The sequence below is a fragment of the Ascaphus truei genome, chromosome 6 (genome assembly GCF_040206685.1).
Source record: "Ascaphus truei isolate aAscTru1 chromosome 6, aAscTru1.hap1, whole genome shotgun sequence".
NCBI lineage: Eukaryota > Metazoa > Chordata > Amphibia > Anura > Ascaphidae > Ascaphus > Ascaphus truei.
The window spans coordinates 131,294,907-131,315,620 of NC_134488.1; the positions used below are offsets into that span (position 1 = coordinate 131,294,907).

The window sequence follows — 20,714 nt, forward strand, 5'->3', positions numbered from 1 at the left end:
GCCACGCAGAGTGTTGTCCCACCAATGTGTACCCCCACAACATGTTCACAGTACCAGAGGTGTCCCTTGGTCCCTTCACCCAATAAGTGTCCCCAAAAGATGCCCACCCCTCTAGGCGTGATCAGTGCCTTACTGTACAGATGTTGGTGCACGTTTGGTGAACGGTACCAACTGAATGTGTCCACACTCGGCCGCTCAAACGAGTAGAAGTAGCGCATCCGCCGATCCAACGATATCCTCCGCTGAATGGGATGCCTCCCGCTGGAGTAACCGCTGCGATTATGGTTGCTCCATCTATTGCAGCCTGGTCCCAGACTGTGGTAATAATTGTTCAATGACACAGCTGTGGCCCCAAGCTGGCTAACCACTAAAGGGGAAAGATCCCTAACTGAAGGGCCTTCCCTACAGCAGCCACAAGCTTAGCGTGAGTTGGGGCCTAACTGGGGCCCAGGGGATTTCTGGCCTAGTGCAGAGGGTCACCGACCTCTGCACCTGAATAACCTCCCCTAGCTGCATCCCTGCTCCAACTGCCAGCAAGCCCTATATGTTTTTTCTTCTCATAAGTATGGGTCATTTAGTTCAATCTCTTGGCCAAAACATTGAACTAAATGACCCATACTTGTGAGAAGAAAAAAACATATAGCAATGAACAAATTAAATTGTCATATTGGACGTGCACACAAATAAAGTATATAGGGTCATCCCTAACTACCAATCTGCCCTAGGGCTGGCAGTAAACCCTGGTACTATCAGGTTGCCAGTAGTTGTCCAAAGGAAAAACACTCCAACGCACAGCCAGAAATAGAGTGGGTCCCAGGCAAGGATACTAATAAATGTAATCTTTATTGGTCCCTGTTAAAAAACGGAGGTAAGTACCCTCCTACGCGTTTCGTACCTACTGGTACTTTATCAACGAGTTGGTATGGTGTTTTCTCCCTCACCTTTGGTACTGCACTTGAGTGGCAGCAGGGGGTGGTGCATCTTGTTGTAGCTGGGACAACGGGGCGCCCGCCTCCTGGCTGTACTTAAGGGCAGGACCGCCCTAAAGTTAGAGTGGTTCCGTCCCTCTGAGGAAGGCAGGTCACACAACTGGGATCCTGAGATTGGGGCCTTCCCATGTGCACTTCCCTCCGGGGGGAGAGAGAGTGTGGACCATACCTCTGCATCCACTAGGGAGGTTGGGCGGAGCTGGGATTGCTGCAGGTGCCCTTGGCCTGTAGTGACGGTCCAGGGACCATCTTCAGTGATAGCTGATCTGACAGACTGCATCCGGCAGAAGACTGGACCTGTTGTATTACTACAGCATATAGTAATAAACCCGTTCCTGTTTTGAAAAATACCTCCTGCCTCGTGCGTGACCTTACTGGGGGGAGAGGTAATAAGTTATACTGTGGAAGATCACCTTCAGTTCCTGGAGTCCACGGCAGATGGAGGCGCTGCACTGCTAAAGAGATATGTAGGGTATGAACCCCAGAATCCTGTTCCTGTGTCCCCACTACCAGCAGCGGACGACTCAGCCCTCCTGTTGCCAGCAGGTATATGTACCATACATGTAGCAATGGCCCCTATCTGCGATTGGGTGGGGGAAACACAGCTGCATACATATAATACTGTAGATCTGGGATTCACGCTTGCTAAGATGGTGCATGTCTAATTGTAAATAGTTCTTAAAATGTGTTGGTTTCATCCTGGAATGAACCCTTGGAGTGAGGGAGGTGGAGGCACTCCAGCATCATTTGTTTGGCGGGGAAGAGATCACCATCAGCCACAAACTGCCATCAATAACTCATGTACTGTAATCTACGGCACTACCAGGGAGGACAGAAAAGGTAGAAGGTAAGAGGATGCTTTTAGGGAGCAAGAGTGCTACATGTATGTATGTATGTATGTATGTATGTATGTATGTCTTTATTTATATAGCACCATTAGTGTACATAGCGCTTCACATTAGTAATACACGTGACAATCGTATAAATAACCAATAATACAAATAACAGATCATGGGAATAAGTGCTTCAGACATAAAAGTAACATTTCGGAAGAGGAGTTCTTGCTCCGGGGAGTTTACAATCTAATTGGTGGGGAGAACGTACAGAGACAGTAGCAGGGCATTCTGGTAAGTGCGTCTGCAGGGGGCCAAGCTTTATTTATTGTGTATAGTATTAGCCACAGTGCTACTCATATGCTTCTTTAAGTAAGTGTGTCTTAAGGTGGGTCTAAAAGGTGGATAGAGAGGGTGCTAGTCGGGTATTGAGGGGAAGGGCATTCCAGAGGTGTGGGGCAGTCAGTGAGAAGGGTTTAAGGCGGACATACGCATTAGGAGCAGATACAGTGCATAGTACTCACAGGCTTCTAAAAGTTGTAAATTGAGGAATCCATTTGCATTGGAACCGATACATTGGATACTTTGCTGGTCCCCGTCGTTTCTTCTAAGTGTCAGCGTGCTGTTGCCTACCCTCTCTAGCTGCACAGTGACAATACTGATGTTCCCGTCTGTGTAGTTGGAGAGGTAGGACTTGCCGTTGACCTTCCACTCGATGCTTGCTGTTGGGAATGACTGGATCAAGCAAACACATTCAATAAGGTTGGCTTTCCTCAAACAGCTGGAATTATACCTTTCCGGAGCTTTGGGCTTATCTACAACCACCAGAAAAAAGGGCAACTTTCAGGATTAAACCTTTTACTGCTAAAGTATCTCTGCCTGCCAGGTACATTTATTATTAATGAATGTGCAATATACAGATAAACATGTTAGTACAAAAAACTGATTAGTTAATATCTTTAGCAATGCATGAATTGGTTTAAGAACGGTTGGCAGCACCCAAAAGTTAATCTTTTGTATAAATACACAAGAAAACTGTACTGAACATCTTGGCTTGGACATCTACATTATTAATATGAAGTTGAGTTGTACCATAGGGGGTCTGTACATGGGGGCCTAACACGTGCATTGTTGGTGATATTCTAAAATACTGTCTTGGGCTACTCAGTGGGGTCTTAATGCAAAATTCATGACAACTTTTTATCAGCCCAACAGAAGGTTCTTAAAACTGCTTCACAGTAATGAGCTGAGCTGGGAGGAGCCCGTGATGCTGTGTTCCACACCCTATACGTTTATATCGGTAGAAAGTGCACCTCTGTAAAAAGAATTGAGTAGCCCTGGTCAAGATAAAGAACAGCTGGCCATTGCTACCATTTATTGCACACTTTAGAGAGTTTAAGTATTTTGGAGAAATCGGTATTAACGATTGTGTCTGCGTCTCCAACCCTTTATTAAAATGAAGGATGAAGTTGCTCGATGATTGGAAGGTAGAGTGTGATTTTGTTTGGGAGGATAAATAGATTCTCATAAATGGTAACATTGTTATTATCTGCATGTTTGTTAATTCCATGCAATGTTATCAGTAAGAAGGAGTATAAAAATATAGTTCTGTTTTTTTTGTACCCATGAGAATACATATTATGGAGAGGTTTGTTAAGCAGGATGGAAGTATCTGTAACTCACATGTCATAATAATGGTAATGGACCTGTTCGAGTGCCCGTGTTTATTGTTTGCCTGGCACGTGTATATTCCTTCGTCACTGGCATACAGATTCAACTGCAGTTTCTGCCCCATGGGTGAAGCAGGGCCAACGATCTGACCAGATTTCACCCACTGCAACGAAGCTGGTGGGTCACTGTCAGCGACGCAGGACAGGGACACAGGGGATCCCTCTGGAACATGCACAATGGGATCTGTTCCCACATATTGTAAGGGGACACCTAAAAAGAAAAACATGGCAGGTCACAGATTATCTTCCCCTAATAATGTATTGTTCATGCAGCAACATCTCCCATCTCCAACCCTGGAATCCCAGTGTGTAATACGCATTCAGCGTCAGAGGGAGGACTGGCCGCCTTGTTTCCCCAGGGCCCCTGTAGCAGCAAAGGGGGGACACTTCTGCAATATATAGTCCTGGTGGGAACCTAACACATCAATGATATGTCCCATACTATAACTATATTTTATTACAAACTAGCACAAACCTGTACATTTTATGCACATCAACTAGCCTTTGTATGTTTCAAAAGTATTTGAGTAAATTTGGGGGTCGCAGTCATAGGCCCTTGTTCAATACACTGTGATATCTCTGATCCGGAACCCTTAAAGTCTTACTGAAGTTAATATGACTTTCCCTGCGATAACGCCAGATCAGCGCCATCACAGTTTATAGGATAAGGAACGTAATGTGTGACTTTGCTGCTTGTCTATACAAAAGCGGCCAGCACAGCAGTTAGATTTACTGTCACATAAATAAGTGCAGTACATACATTTATACTGCACCGACACAGTTTATTCTCACATTTGCCCGTTATGAACGGGGCTTTTTTCAGCTGGTGCCAAAACGGAGCCGCATCTTCCCCTTCCCGCGTGTTTAATTTAAATTCTTCCCATCCCCTTCCCGAACCCCTGGCTGCTCCCCCTGGCTGCGCGCAGCTTTGCGCAGCTTCCCCCTTACCCCTGCTGCCTCTGCAGCCTTCGGGGATGCCGGGAACCCTGGAACATGTGACCGGCGCCAGAGTGACATGCGGCACGCGCCAGGGAAAGCCCCAAACGAGCCGCCGGCTAGCCGAAAATTTCCCCCACGCCACGGTTACGGCTGTATTAGAATAAACAGTGTCGCCACTGTATGTATGTGGATTTAACAGATAAAAAAACCAAAGGGGTGATAAAAGCAATGGGATTTAACTTAGATAAAACAGTTCTTTTACAGTATTAAATGAAAGCCATATACTATACTGTACATGTTGCACATAAATATACACACAGATATATACATCAAAGTCCAGCCTGCACACACCTGAGCCACTAACTCCTCGAGAAATGGCACACCAATCCATTGTTCCCTCTGCATTACGGGGGCCTAAAACTTCCCATGTTAAACTACAGGCTACACACTTTTAACACACCTAATTTTGTCTCCCCTGTAACTCAAAAACAACTGAACGGATTGTGCTCACACTTTCCACAAACATTCACCTTACAAATCCAACCGGACTGATTGGTGAGATTGTTATTTGAGAGAGTTATGAGCATTTAAAAAGCGGGGGTTATAATGGAAGTCTCAATCAAACCTTAACTATGGATGCGCTACTGCTACTGTGCATCCATAATGCAGATCAAAGCCATCTGCCAACACCCCTACTCTTGCCATATTTACTTGGTATGATTATTATGTTACTGTTTGCGCCAATCACCGCACTCCGCGATCTCTCTTTTTCTAGTCATATCTATTATTTTATTTTTTGTATGATACTTTGTTTTGTTTAAGATTGTTCAAATATTTGACTCGTTTCAGCTGATACTATTTGCGGAAGTATTGGGATTCTTTGCTTTAATCTGTCCTTTTTTTTACTTTTTTGCTCCCACCAGAAATGGTGATTTGTGCATTAAGATCACACGTGTGTTACTATTCTTTTAACGGAGCTGCGTGAAATATTGCATCATATATCTTAGGACCTGCTACGGTCATGCCTTGAAAGTGGCAGCAGGCTTAAGATGCTTTGGCCAAAGGGTTAAACTTAATGACTTTTTTCAAGAGAATATATAGGTATTGCACTGTGCATTTCAGTCACATTGGAAGTAGCTCTGGGCATCTTTGTCTGTTTTTTGTTGCATCATATATCTCCCCAGCATTGACGGCCCGCGCCCGGTTAATGAGAGGAATAATGCCTGCTACATCTGTATATACAGAAAGTACAATCATATAAAGAAATAAAATTAATAATTAATTCTAGTACCATTTGGCCCGTGAACGCTGATCTCCGGTCTTCTAGGTGGGTCTGAAAAAATTAACAATTAAAAATAAAATACATTTTGTGTATAAATGTGAATGAAGGGGTGACACATTAATGTGATGTTTTGCACTGTCCTGGATTCCTGACTTCTTAATTTTGGAGGAACCATCTATAGAAATAGGAGGGTAAAAGGGGACGATAGACAGCACTCTGATAGTGTTAAATATATGCAATTGCAGGGTGCACGGAACAAAAGGGGACCCTTATTCCCCTGTATAGTACTAACAAATCTACGTAAGTACCAGCACTCACTGTCTAATAGCCTCAGTGGCTCTGCTCCTTCAGCTGCTCGTGTGGAGTGCTATAGAAATAGGGCCATATTTGCCACGCTGTGCTATCCCATAAGACACTTCCCACACCAGGGCAGTAAGTACAAACTTTTACAACCCATCTAAGTGAGGGGGCTGTGATGTGTTTTCTGGCACTGCTCTAACCTTAGTTATATGGCCCTTTGTGTACATGTTGCAGGGTACATGGAACCACACACGCGGGTTCTTTGGATAAGGCTTATTTATTTGAGCCTTAAAACATACAGCACACCAAAAACAAATAGCTTCTCATCAGCAAACAAAAGAAAATAGCTTCTGCTTCAGCAGACAGAACAAAATAGCTTCTTTTTAGCAGACAGAACAAAATAGCTTCTCTTTAGCAGACAAAACAAAAATAAAGGCAGCTTCTCTTTTGTATGCAGGAGACAGACAGTTCATCACACATGTACTTTGCAACACAGACCTTACAGCAGTAATCTCTTCAGTATTTTCAGTCCTGTCTCCTCACCAGCTCTCTTGCATGTGTGTATAGCCTGGGGTTTTAACACCTTGATTATGCAGCTGGGGTCAGACTAATTAAGCAGCCCTTCTCAACTTAACTTCGTCACTGCTGCACTGCAAGCCTAAACATAGGTTTTCCAGGCATACAGTATGGCTGGTGACGTTCATTCACCCTGTCACAGTACACTCTGCATTTTTTGGGGGTTACCTTAGCGGGGGGAATGCTTTACTTCTGTGGGACAATATACGTCATTATAAAACCCTTGTTTTGCACTAAGAAATATCAGAGCGAGAGAGAAGTATGGCAATGAATTGCAGACTTTCTGCAGCATGTGGGAGAGATATAAGTGAGTAAGAGTTACTATTATCTAGTACAGGCTTTTATGCAGCATTGAAAGTAAGAGAGATAATGGGATTAAAAGCAATTTCTGCAGTGTTTTATTTACATTTACATATAGGGTCAGGTCATTCCTATAATAAATATGAGGTTTACAATAACAGCATTATGAATACTGAGTGAGCTCGAACTTACCGTGGCTCTAAGCAATCACTTACTTTGCTTGTGTGTCCAGGGCAACCTGTGCCCATCACCACCATGTGTTAGGTGTACAGTACATATGCAGGACGGACTTAACTACTTACACTCCACTCTGATATCCACCGCCCTGCTGGTGTTCCCATGCTGGTTCCATGCTGAGCACCGGTATGTGGCAGCATCACTAATGGAAATATTTTTCAGTTCAATCTGCAGTCTCTCTCTGCTCACAATGCTGGTAACTATTGTGTCTCCCTTCATCCAGGTAATGTTAGCCTGTGGGTTACCGTTTACTGCACAATGCATAGTCTGGGAGTCACCTTCCTTCACAGTCACAGCTCTGCTCTCTATGCTGCGGTTATAACCTAAAGCAACACATTGAAATGAAATGTGTAAAAGGAATGACAGGACGGGGTGCAGGGTGTATAAGGAATAAGACAGGACGGGGTCTAGGGTGTATAATGAATAAGACAGGACGGGGTCCAGGTTGTATAAGGAATAAGACAGGACGGGGCGCAGGGTGTATAAGGAATAAGACAGGATGGGGCGCAAGGTGTATAAGGAATAACACAGGACGGGGCGCAGGGTGTATAAGGAATAAGAGAGGACGGGGTGCTGGGTGTATAAGGAATAAGACAGGACGGGGTGCAGGGTGTATAAGGAATAAGACAGGACGGGGTGCAGGGTGTATAAGGAATAAGACAGGACGGGGTGCAGGGTGTATAAGGAATAAGACAGGACGGGGTGCAGGGTGTATAAGGAATAAGACAGGACGGGGTGCAGGGTGTATAAGGAATAAGACAGGACGGGGTGCAGGGTGTATAAGGAATAAGACAGGACGGGGTGAGGGTGTATATGGAATAAGACAGGACGGGGTTCAGGGTGTATAAGGAATAAGACAGGACGGGGTTCAGGGTGTATAAGGAATAAGACAGGACGGGGTTCAGGGTGTATAAGGAATAAGACAGGACGGGGTTCAGGGTGTATAAGGAATAAGACAGGACGGGGAGCAGGATGTATAAGGAATAAGACAGGACGGGGTGCAGGGTGTATAAGGAATAAGACAGGACGGGGTGCAGGGTGTATAAGGAATAAGACAGGACGGGGTGCAGGGTATATAAAGAATAAGACAGGACGGGGTGCAGGGTGTATAAGGAATAAGACAGGACGGGGCGCAGGGTGTATAAGGAATAAGCAGAATTGTAGGGTGCTTGTCGCAGTATTCATGGCTCAGCAGCAGATGGACTGTTGTAAATAATCAAATGTAATAGTCACTGATGGCAGGGAATAGAGCATTGATGAACGCTACGCGAGACTCATGTGCAACCTGTACATGTATGAGCTGAACAGTATACCAGTCTCTGTGATTGAAAGACTGACCTATATATATATATACACGATAATGGTCAGATCAATAATATTACTGAAACCAACTGTACAAGTAAATAATGAAATCCTGGATTGAAACAGGTAGAGTACTCACATTTGTAGCAGCTCACCCCTGTTGCATGTGTGCATCACACCAAAGATAAAGAGAAAAAAAACGGTCCGTGAGGTCCGGGAACGGAGCACAACAAAAGTGAAGAAAAGGGGGGCTACAAACCAGCAAGGACCTTAAAAAACGTTAATGCATAATGGTGGTGAGGGGTACAGAACTACTCTGACGCGTTTCGGGAACAATCCCTTTGACAATCCCTTTGACAGGTAAAAACCTGGACCCTGTCAAGGATTGGACTTCGGCTGAAATGGATCCCAGTGGCAGGAACAGCAGGGAGCGAAGTAGGAGTCACAAGCAGAGATCAGAGGCAGGCGGCAGGTAGCGAAGTCAGGAAACAAGCAGGGGTCCAAGGCAGGCGGCAGGTAGCGAAGTCAGGAAACAAGCAGAGGTCAGCAACGAGGAAACTGGAACAGGATGATAGCAATAGCTAGCACAGCAGTAAACACAGGAACCTTGCAGAAGCTAAGGAACCAGTATAAACAGGCAAGGGAGGAACAGGAATGGGAGGTTATATAGGCAGGCTGAGAGGTGGAGCACAGGTGCAGAGGTGTCAGGTATCAGAGTCTGGAATGTTCCTAGTTTAACAGCAGCAATCCCGGTGGACAAGTATAGGTACTGCAGGCTAGAACAAGACATTGAGAATGGCAGCAGTCCCGGAGGCCAAGCATGGGTACAGCAGGCTAGAGAATATGACATTACTCCCCCCTCCCAAGAGTGTTCTCCGGACGATCCTTGCTAGGCTTGTCTGGATATCGTCGGTGAAAAGCTTTGACTAGTCGCGGAGCATGTACAAAATCTTTGGGTTCCCAAGACCTCTCCTCTTGGCCATAGCCCCCCCAGTGAACCAGGTACTGTAGTTTCCCTCGGTGTAACCTGGAATCCAAAATTCTTTCCACAATGAATTCCTCTTCATTATCCACGAGGACGGGTTCAGGGGGAGGAAGTCTCCGTCCAGGAAACGGGTTCTCACGGAAAGGTTTCAGCAGAGAAGAATGAAACACAGGGTGTATTTTGATGGTCTCAGGAAGCTCTAATCTGATACACACTGGATTTATTAGTGCTGAGATGGGAAATGGCCCGATGTATTTTTGGCCCAATTTAATGGTTGGAACCTTTAGACGTAGATTTTTTGTAGAAAGCCAGACTTTATCCCCAACTTGAAATTCTGGGGAGGGTCTGCGGTGTTGGTCTGCTGCTCTTTTGTACTTTACTTGAGTCTCACGAAGTGTCTCTTTGAGGGTCTCCTGGATGTCTCGCAGAGTCTCCAGTTTCTCTGTAACTGCCGGAATGGGGCCCGAAGATGGAAAACGAGGAATAAAGGTTGGATGAAATCCATAATTTGAGAAAAAGGGGCTCTTCTGAGTCGATGAATGATGTGAGTTGTTGTAAGAAAACTCAGCTAATGGTAGGAAATTAATCCAGTCATCCTGGAGATGACAAACAAAACATCGTAAGTATTGTTCCAAAGTCTGATTGGTCCTTTCTGTCTGGCAATTGGATTGTGGATGATAGCCAGACGATAAATGTAAACGAATTCCTAGAGAGGAACAGAAGGTCCTCCAAAATTTTGAAGTGAATTGTACCCCTCTATCGGATATGATCTCATCAGGAGCCCCGAGAAGCCGAAACACCTCTTTCACAATCAACTTGGCTGTCTGGTCTGCAGAAGGAAGATTCTGTGCTGCAATGAAGTGAGCCATCTTTGTAAGTCGATCCACCACTACCAGGATGGTATTATGTCCATTTGATCGGGGCAGGTCAACAATAAAATCCATTGATATGGACCCCCAGGGACGAGTTGGAACCGGAAGAGGCTGCAGTAAACCCACAGGTGATGCTCGAGGGGTCTTGGTCCTAGCACAAGTCTCACAGGAGAGGACATAGTCTTTAACATCTTGTGCTAATTTAGGCCACCAAAAAGAGCGAGACAACAGTTCCTGTGTCTTGAGGACACCTGGGTGACCAGCGGGTCGGGAGTCGTGCATTAATTGGAGCACCTTTAATCTTACCTCCTTAGGGACGAACAGACGATCCTTACAGTTCCAGAGACCATCACATAGAATAGTTCTGCTTCCGGAGGAGGATTTTTAAGAAAAGTGTCATTTGAGTAGGCTCCCTTTATTCGTGTGAGGAGATCGGCAGAGAATGTGACGCCCAAAAAAATTCTTTTTGGAAGAATAGTTTCTTCTTGCTCTTTGTCTGAACTAGGATTAGGAAAGGACCGTGACAAGGCGTCGGCTTTCCCATTCTTGGAGCCAGGGCAGTATGAGATATGGAACTTAAATCTTGCAAAGAAGAGAGCCCATCTGGCTTGTCGCGCAGACAGTCTCTTTGCGGATCGAATGAATTCTAAGTTCCTGTGATCCGTAAAGACCGTAATTGGATGATTGGCCCCCTCCAGTTGATGTCTCCACTCAGAGAATGCAGCTTTTATAGCCAAGAGTTCTTTGTTTCCGATGTCATAATTTCGTTCAGCTGTTGACATTTGGTATGAATAAAAGGCACATGGATGAAGGAGCATCTTGGGTCCAATTCTTTGTGACAGAATGGCACGAACAGCGGAGTCGGATGCATCCACTTCCAAGATGAATGGTAGTTCTGGATTTGGATGGATGAGGATAGGGGCAGATGTGAAGAGTGACTTCAATTGTTTGAATGCCGCATCCGCTTTAGGAGACCTTTTGAAGGGGAATTCTTTCCGTGTGAGTTGGGTGATTGGGGCAATAATGCCAGAGACATTTTTAATAAAACGTCTATAGAAATTGGCAAAACCCACAAATCTCTGAATGTCCTTTTCATTTCGAGGGATTGGCCATTCCACCACGGCTTGAATCTTGCCTGGGTCCATACTCAAACCCTCGGGAGAGATGATGTAAACGAGAAATTGCATGCTGGTCTTTTCAAATTCGCATTTTTCTAACTTGATGTACAATTTGTACTTACGGAGACGCTCAAGGACAATTCTGACATGTCTCTGGTGATCCATGATGTTATCTGAGAAGACAAGGATGTCATCCAGGTATGCCACTACGAATTGGTCCAATAACTCTCGGAGGAGTTATTTATTAAATCATTAATTAAATGCTGAAAGGTAGCAGGGGCATTACAGAGTCCAAAAGGCATCACCAGATATTCATAGTGCCCATAACGGGTTCGGAAGGCTGTTTTCCATTCGTCCCCGGGTCGAATGCGGACCAAATTATACGCTCCTCTGAGATCTAATTTGGTAAAGATTTTGGCTGACCGAATTCTTTCCAATAGTTCAAGAATCAGAGGTAATAGATACCTGTTCTTCACCGTAATCTTATTTAGTTCCCGATAGTCAATGCAGGGGCGTAGAGAACCGTCTTTCTTTCCCACGAAGAAGAGCGCAGCGCCTGCTGGAGAAGTAGAGGGTCGGATAAAACCCTTTGATAGGTTCTCCTGTAGGTAGTCATTGAGGACCTTCAATTCCGGTTCTGAGAGGGAATAGATTCTTCCAAACGGAATGGCAGCACCCGGTAATAATTCAATGGGACAGTCATAAGAGCGATGTGGGGGAAGCGTATCTGCGTTCTTCTTGTCACACACATCTAAAAACTCAGAGTAAGGAGCCGGCAGAAGATTTTCTTGAGACGAGGAAATCTTATGTATTACTACACACTCTGGTATAGGAGTTTTAGGTAGACAGGCTAGCTGACAGTGCTCCGAGGGAAATGTGAGGGTCTTTGTCTTCCAGTCAATTAGTGGGTTATGGATCATGAGCCATGGAATTCCAAGAATCACGGGAAACAAAGGTGATGGAATGAGATCAAAAGAAATCTTCTCCTGGTGATTGTGCTCCATGATTAGTGTTAAGTTACTGGTTTCATGGGTAACAGGTCCAGAGCTTAAGGGAGAACCGTCAACGACTTCCATCCTTTCTGGCGATTCCTTGGCTACAAATGATACCGAATTGTTCTTAGCGAATTCTATGTCCATAAAATTCCCTGCCGCCCCTGAGTCGACCATTACTGTGGTTGAAAAATGATGTGTTCCTTCCTCGATTATAATAGGAACCAGGAGGTGAGGGTGTAGCGAAGGAGGGTTATCTTTCCCTTGAGAAGCAGAGAAAACAGTCTTTGAAATAGCGTGCAGCTGATTTCTCCTAGGGCTCTGGAAAGAAGACCGCCTGGACTTGTTTGGGCAATCAGCGAGATAGTGCCCATCATTTCCGCAATATAAACAGAGATCTTCTGTTCGGCGTCTATTCCTTTCCCCGGTTGAGATAGGTCCCCGCAGTGTATTGGCTCCTCCTCAGTCTCCCTGGAATGTCTTGGGGTACTGACATCTCTAAACCCGGGGTTGCTTGGCATGAACCCCTGTCTCTGCAATCGTCTTTCCGTAAGCCTGCGATCAATTTGGATGTATAAACGGACAAAGTCCTGAAATCTCTCTGGGGGCTCCACCCGGGCTTGTTCGTCTTTAACTTGCTCTGAGAGACCCTGCCAAAAATGATATTTCTGTGTGGCCTCATTCCAATCAGTATCGTTAACCCATCTGCGGAATTCAGCGGCGTATTCAGCTGCAGAGCGTCTTCCTTGACGAAGATTGTTCAGAGTTGCCTCAGCGGTTGCACTACGATTTGGGTCATCAAAAATAAGACTCATGGCTTCGATGAACTCCTCCAGGTCCCTTAGTAGTGGGCTATCTTGTTCTAACATAGGGGAGACCCAAGCAAGGGCCTCATCCTTGAGCAGGGTTATGATCAGTCCAACCTGGGCTTCTTCGGTATGATAAATGATGGGCTGAAGCTTGAACACAAGTCTGCATTGATTAAGGAAATTCCGGAAAGATTGTTTTTTCCCCCAAAAAATTTCCGGAAGGGATATACGGGGTGCGGTTTGCACAGGCACAGTGTTTTGATCAGACAAGGTGATTAAGGCTGCATGTAGTTCACGATTCTCAGCTTCCGCGGTGGCGGCTTGTTCTTCCAAGCGGCCAAGACGATTAAACACGTGTCTTTGTTGTTCCTGGTAACCAACCATGATATGTTTTAAGTCATGGAGTGTCTGAGCCTGAGCCGGGTCTGTTCCAGCGGAATCCATGGTAGTGCCTGTTTATTCTGTCAAGGATTGGACTTCGGCTGAAGTGGATCCCAGTGGCAGAAACAGCAGGGAGCGAAGTAGGAGTCACAAGCAGAGATCAGAGGCAGGCGGCAGGTAGCAAAGTCAGGAAACAAGCTGGGGTCCAAGGCAGGCGGCAGGTAGCGAAGTTTATATAGGCAGGCTGAGAGGTGGAGCACAGGTGCAGAGGTGTCAGGTATCAGAGTCTGGAATGTTCCTAGTTTAGCAGCAGCAATCCCGGTGGACAAGTATAGGTACTGCAGGCTAGAACAAGACATTGAGAGTGGCAGCAGTCCCGGTGGCCAAGCATGGGTACAGCAGGCTAGAGAATATGACAGACCCAGTGCTGCCGAGGAGAGGTGAGATGCCCAGGAAACTGAAGGATCGTCGATATAACAGTTAAAGCCCCCCAGTAAAAGGATAGGAGTCAGATAAGAGAAAGAAGGAAATCTGGGTTTCAAAGTCAGAGAGAAATGTGGCGGTAGAGACTGTACACGTTGCCGTTATGTAGATGACTGCCACATGTAGAGAGGGGGTAGAAAAATTGGACAGCGTGAACCGCAAAGGAAAAGAAAGAGACAGATGAAGGAATAGGGCACAGCTAATATTGGCAGAGGGAGGAGAAGAGGGGCCCGAACCCTCCTCCCTGGCCATTGGGGCATGGAGTGTGAGAGAAAGATATACAATGATAGGAGACAGCAGCCTCCACAGCAGAGTTATGTTGGGAGAGCCCTGCAAAGAGCTGAAGAAAATGAGGGCAGAAGAGGTCACCTACACCCAGAGCCTTGTTAGTAATATAGCAGACATTCCAGAGGCCACAGGAGAAGGGAAGAAATAAGGAAGGGAGAGAAGGAATAGGTATTAAGTAAGATGGGTTAACACCCTTAGCAGCCAAGGAGAAGGAGGAAGGGAGGCGTGGGCGAGAGCAGATATACATATATATTTATGGCTGGGTCCAGGTTTAAGAGAGATATCATCATCAGCAAGAAGAAGTAGAGAGGGAGAGAGAGATAAGTAAGGGTACAATTTATTGAGAGGTGCAGAAGTTGCTGGGAAAGAGGTGTGTAAATTAGTGGTGCAGTGCATGGGCACAAGCATGGGTGGAGGGAAGTAGATATGAAGGAATATGGATAGAAGGAGAAGAGTGGGGAAGGTGGTCTTACTGATGCTTTATACAGTGGCTTAATTATGCTTTCTTTCCTTCCATCCATACCCCATTTAATCCAAAATAATATCTTATTTGCCTTTGCAGCTACTGCCTGACATTGGGCACTATTGCTAAACCTGCTGTCTACAAGACCTCCTAAATACTTCTCCATCAAGGATTGACCTAGTTTCACCCCATTTAATTTGTAAATAGCATGTCTATTCTTGTTTCCCAAATGCATAACCTTACATTTATCTGTATTAAACTTCATCTGCCATTTACCTGCCCAAGTTTCCAGTCTAGCCAAGTCCTTCTGGAGAGAAATGACATCCTGCTCTGTAGTTAACAAAACTGTGTTACAGACGCATGGAGGTCTTTTTCTCTCAACTTCTCCAGCCAGAAAAGAAAACTAAATCTTGTCCTGTTCTGAAGAAGTTATTACTTAAATAAATTACTTTTATACAGAGCAGAAAGCATCTCTCTACAGAGCAGGAAACATCTCTCTATCTATAATTAACAATCACAAGGTTAATTATACCCTTTTGTATAATTACATATGATAAATATTTTTCACAAATGTAAATTACATGTATATAAATGAAAACATATATTTCAATAAAAAAAATTGTGTTAAAATAAAGTATTTATTATTTCATTTTAAGTACTAAAACAATACAATAAATTTAGTTCCCATATTCACTAATTAATCACTTTACATATTACATTGTGTGTTTATAAATGTAGATACATTTGTTTCTGTACAATACAATGCTTCTCCTTAATACTGTGCATTCAGTTATCGCATATGGGGCTTTGCACTAAGTAGCACGTTTTTGCGCCCGATTGGAAAATTTTTGCTCGGCTGTTACAAAGTGAAACCAAAAGCAGGATTCACTAACAAGTTCAGGGCATTTTGTTCCGGCCGATCAAAAATAAGCCCAATCGCACGATTTCCCGCCCCCCCCCTGCTATCGTGCTTAAACTTGTAAGGCGCAATAGCTGATAGAAAAAAAATCCGCCTGTAAGAACTGCATGGAGACGCTGCGTCTCCATGCACGGCTCTTACAAGCGATCGTGAAGTATCAATATACATTTTAATAATAGTGTACATGAGCAGGGGGTCACCTGAGCTGAACCGCATTGGTTTCAGCCTCGGGGACCCCTTACTTCATGAGATACAGGCCCTATTATTCGGAGGGTGAAGGCATCTAAAGGTAAGTAAAACTAATTGAATGTATGTTATTTTTCTTTTACAGGTTTTTTATTTTTGTGATTTAATTTATTGGGGATGCCTATTCATTGCCATGTATTTTGCTTCTTTGTTTAGAAATGTTTGGGCAATTTAATTATAATTTTTATTTATTAAGATGTTTTTTTTGTTTTGTTTTTTTACTTAAGTTTTTATTATTTTTTTCCAACAGTTATGAAGGGAGGGAGTGGATTTTTTAGTGGTGTTTTAAATAGTTTATTTCAGGCAGGGGGTGCTTGCTTTTAATAGTGGCTTCTTTTTGGTAGTAATGTAAAGGGGGTTAAGGCTGCACTCCACAAATAAGATAAGACATACAGTTTACCTGTGCTGCTGGTTCAAGGAAGTACCTGCCAGGCAAATTCCAAAGTATACTGAGGAAAAAAGGATCCAGCGCTCCACGGATTTCTAAATAAAGTAAATTTATTGTGCCACACAATGTTTCGACCAGGCACTTGAGAAAGACCTATTGGTCGAAACTTTGTGTGGCACAATAAATGTACTTTATTTAGAAATCTGTGGAGCGCTGGATCCTTTTTTCCTGAGTATTCTTTTTGGTAGTTACATTTTGTCGGATGGTGTTTACTTTGAGCTTTCATTTATTTCATAATGGTTTTGTTTTGGTGTTTTAATTGTGAATTGTGGTCTTTATTTTGGATTGGATTAATTGATTGTTGGTAATTTTGTTCTGTTTAATCCTTGATTTGTTTTTATTGTTTGGATGGCATTGGATCTTGTTTGTGATTGTTTCCTTTAGGTTGACCATTAACTGGCATAGTGTTAAATGATGCCCAGATTATATGGGCATCATGTACCCACTGTGCCATTCAATTGTTTTATTGGCATTTGTTATCATCTATTTAATTGGCTATGTGCTGTATTTTATTTTGCTATGTGGTGTATTTTATTTTGCTATGTGGTGTATTTTATTTTGGTATGTGCTGTGTTTGATTTTGATTTTGATATGTGCTGTGTTTGATTTTGATATGTGCTGTGTTTGATTTTGATATGTGCTGTGTTTGATTTGGCTATGTAATTTTGTTTATTTGCGCCTGCTTTTTTAATCCTTCACAATTTCTTGGTATATTGGTAAATCATGCCCATATTATATGGGCATGATGTACCCAATGTACCAATGAATGGGTGAAGCGTGGGGGTAGTTGCCTGGGGAAGGTGGTTAGGTCTCCTGGGTGGGTATTGGCAGAGGGTTAATTACTTTTGCCGTTATTAACCGCTGAGGTGATTAAAGGTTTAGGGGACATTAGATAAATGTATTTTGCTGTATTCTTTCTGGCAACATAGGACATGGTACATAAACAGAGTGACTAGTCGCTCACCTAGTGGTGAGAATTAAAACCTTCGGTGCTTAGGGAGAAACATTACACTGAAAACACTTGAATAAATGACTAGAGAAAGTCACTGTAAGCCCTAACAATAGCACTCAGAAGTCATCATACAAAGGTATGTATGGGGTGATGAACATAAGTGCAATCACTAGGACCAAAAGGGGAGGTATATAGCCTCCTGCCACAAACCTACAGGCAGCAGATAAAATCAAAAATAATAAAATTCTACTACCTTCCATACAAGTACTGTAAATTCCAATACATGTGTATATACGCATGTGCATGTTGCTAGACATTAGCCCACCACCGTTGACTCCGTGAGGATTTTAATATCCAGTATGTGTGTATGTTTATTTTTCCCATAGTTGTTTATTTGCGTCGGTCATTGAATTAATAAAATTTTATTATTTTTGATTTTATCTGCTGCCTGTAGGTTTGTGGCAGGAGGCTATATACCTCCCCTTTTGGTCCTAGTGATTGCACTTATGTTCATCACCCCATACATACCTTTGTATGATGACTTCTGAGTGCTATTGTTAGGGCTTACAGTGACTTTCTCTAGTCATTTATTCAAGTGTTTTCAACATAGGACATGGACCTGCAGTATGCTGACTAGGATGCCCTTCATATTGCCAGGGGTATTTACTTTATTTATACTTCATGGCTAGTGTTGTGTTTAATAATGGGCAAATAATCTATTATCCTTATCTGGATAATAGTTATTTTGCCCATTACTGTACTGTATGTGTTTTGGTGGGGGGGAGAGTATATTTATTGAAATGTAGGACATGTTTTATTTTTTTAAATAGAGGAATGGTACCGCAGGCCAGTGGGGACCCACGGGGACCACCCGAGGAACCACGGATGCCCACGGGGAGGACCTGAGGACCCACAGGGGACACCTACGGGGAAGAACTGGGGGCACTGTTGGGCCTGCAGACACCCATGGGGACCACCGGGGACCCCCGTCGGCCTGTGGTGTTAATCCTGTGTGTAAAAAAATAAATATTGGTTTTATGGGGGGGGGGCACAGGGTGTGGGGTGGGTTGTGTTTTGGTGTTTATTAAATATTATAATGGTTTATTGGGGACCTAAGAGGTGGGTATAAGGGCTGTTGTGTGTATTTTTTTAATTGTGGGTAGTGGGGTTGGGTTAAGGAGGTATTATCCTCAAGGATGGGTATTTAGGCCTACCGGGTGGGTAGTGGGGGAGGGTGGGTAGTGGGGGAGGGTGGGTTAACCCCTTAATTACTATAGTGGTTACTAACCGCTAAGGTGATTAAGGGGTTAGGGGACATTAGATTGTCTCTTTTTATTCTTCTATATTGTTTGTAGCAACGGAGGACATGGACGGTGATGAGGATGAGGACGGCCTTCATCGTGGCAGCCTGGCAGGGGTGAATGCAAGATTTATTTACTTTATTTATGCTGCCTAATGTTGTATTTTAAATGGGCAAATGCACTATTATTCATATCTGGATAATAGTAATTTTGCCCATTACTGTACTGTATGTCTTAGGGGGGGTGGGTTGGGGGGTGTATTTATTTAAAAGTATTGTTTCTTTTTTGGGGGCACACGGTTGGTACCGCAGACCAGCGGTGTCCCCCGGACTCCTGCGGGTATCACCCGAGGGCCCCGGACTCCCGTAAGGATTACCTGGGGGCACCCGCCGGCCTGTTGTATTAATGGTTTTCCTGAAAAAGGTAAACAAAGGTTTTTTGTCTGTCTCCAACAATTTTGCGCCCGCCTTTAGATGGCGCGTAATTATGGCGTGCTTTTAAAGCACGATTTTAGTTATCCCTGTTTAGTGAATCACACGGACTGGCAAAAAACGGCCTTAAAAGCCACTTAGCGGTCTTAAAAGCAGTTATCACTGCTTAGTGCATAGCCCCTCATAGACGCACTCCCTATACCTCACGTTAGAGCTAATTCCCAGAATCCACTCCGATATGGGTCTTTTATCTGCCCCTTATCTCTTTGTGTGTTGCTTTTTCCCTTACTATAACTATCCTGTCTCTTCCCATCCCAAAATCTCCTTCTCCCTGCGTTATAACATGGAGTAGGTCTTACCTTTTAAGAAATAAGACAATGCACAGAATGTATGTAAGTAAGGATATAAGCTGTATGTATGTGTACTAAAACCAATGCTGCATTGTGAATCGGACCAGCCTGGATATACAGTATGTAATAGACACTGTGCAGATAAATGTATTTACCTGCAATGGTGATATTCAATGAGGGAGGATCTGTAACACAAACATAAGTGAAATGACATATAGAATGATGACAAATCATAAGCGGTTCTATCTTCTTTAGCACTTAAATGGAGTATCCGGTGATGTCTCCGGCATCCCAATGTACAGTAGTATAGCAGATTGACCCAGATTGAGCCATGATGAGGGCTGTGTTAGTATTGCCACTGAGCATTACAATGAAAGCTAGGTGGCAGAGGAAAATAATCTTTATATTAACCTATCAGAAACTGGCAAAGCCGACCCCAGGCTAAGTTCTTTCAAGTCTTCAGCTGCCTCACATTTTAATGTTGTCTGTATCTCTTACATACGCCCATAACATATACTGTATTATCTCTAACAGTCCAGGAAATGCCTGTAAATTTAATGTACTGTATATCATCTGTTCATTTAATGCAACCATATACAGTATTATCATAACTCTGTGCCCAGGACATACTGGAAAACGAGAGGTAACTCTTAATGTATTACTTCCTTGGTAAAACGTATTTATAAATAAAATTAAAATAAATTAAATTAAAAGCATTTGGTATATAATGTATAGGTTTCTATAGCACCCCTGGTGTATAATATGCAGCACTTTAATAAGTCAGTACAGGGCGATAACATACCACGTTTCATACATGCATTAAATAGGAGGTTAAACAATAGGAATGAGGGGGTCCCTGTCCTACCGAGTTTATCATCGAAAGTGAATAATGGGAGATTTAAATAGAGCAGTAGGGATATGCGCAGTATAGAACATATCTGAGTGTCCAACAAGTGCACCAGGAGTGTGAGGAGTAAAGGCAGAAATGCATTAACATTCTTACATTCAGTCTCAGGATTGCACCCAATGTGCATTGCAGTATCTATGTCAAATGCGGTATAAAACCATTTAAATAGATTATTTATCCACTAGAATTAGGAGGGACCTGGGTTGGGTGCATTACACATCAAGGCCTCTTATTTAATATGATTTGAAGCCTTCTGACCTTTGCTTGGGAAGATGTAAACT

At 43.6% G+C, this 20,714-nt stretch overlaps 1 protein-coding gene across 3 annotated transcripts in view; it reads right to left on the reverse strand.

Moving 5' to 3' along the window:
* LOC142497912 (sialic acid-binding Ig-like lectin 16) overlaps positions 1 to 20,714 on the reverse strand; it is a 101,432-nt gene that overhangs the window by 14,584 nt on the left and 66,134 nt on the right. For 2 of the 3 annotated variants that reach the window (XM_075606356.1, XM_075606355.1), the window contains exons 5-10: positions 19,682 to 19,711; positions 8,628 to 8,645; positions 7,252 to 7,509; positions 5,783 to 5,824; positions 3,506 to 3,763; positions 2,347 to 2,637 (exon numbers count right to left, since the gene is read on the reverse strand). In XM_075606356.1, coding sequence (XP_075462471.1) covers positions 2,347 to 2,637; positions 3,506 to 3,763; positions 5,783 to 5,824; positions 7,252 to 7,509; positions 8,628 to 8,645; positions 19,682 to 19,711 — 897 coding nt within the window. The remainder of the gene's footprint in view (positions 1 to 2,346; positions 2,638 to 3,505; positions 3,764 to 5,782; positions 5,825 to 7,251; positions 7,510 to 8,627; positions 8,646 to 19,681; positions 19,712 to 20,714) is intronic. The other variant, XM_075606357.1, reaches the window with a different exon arrangement.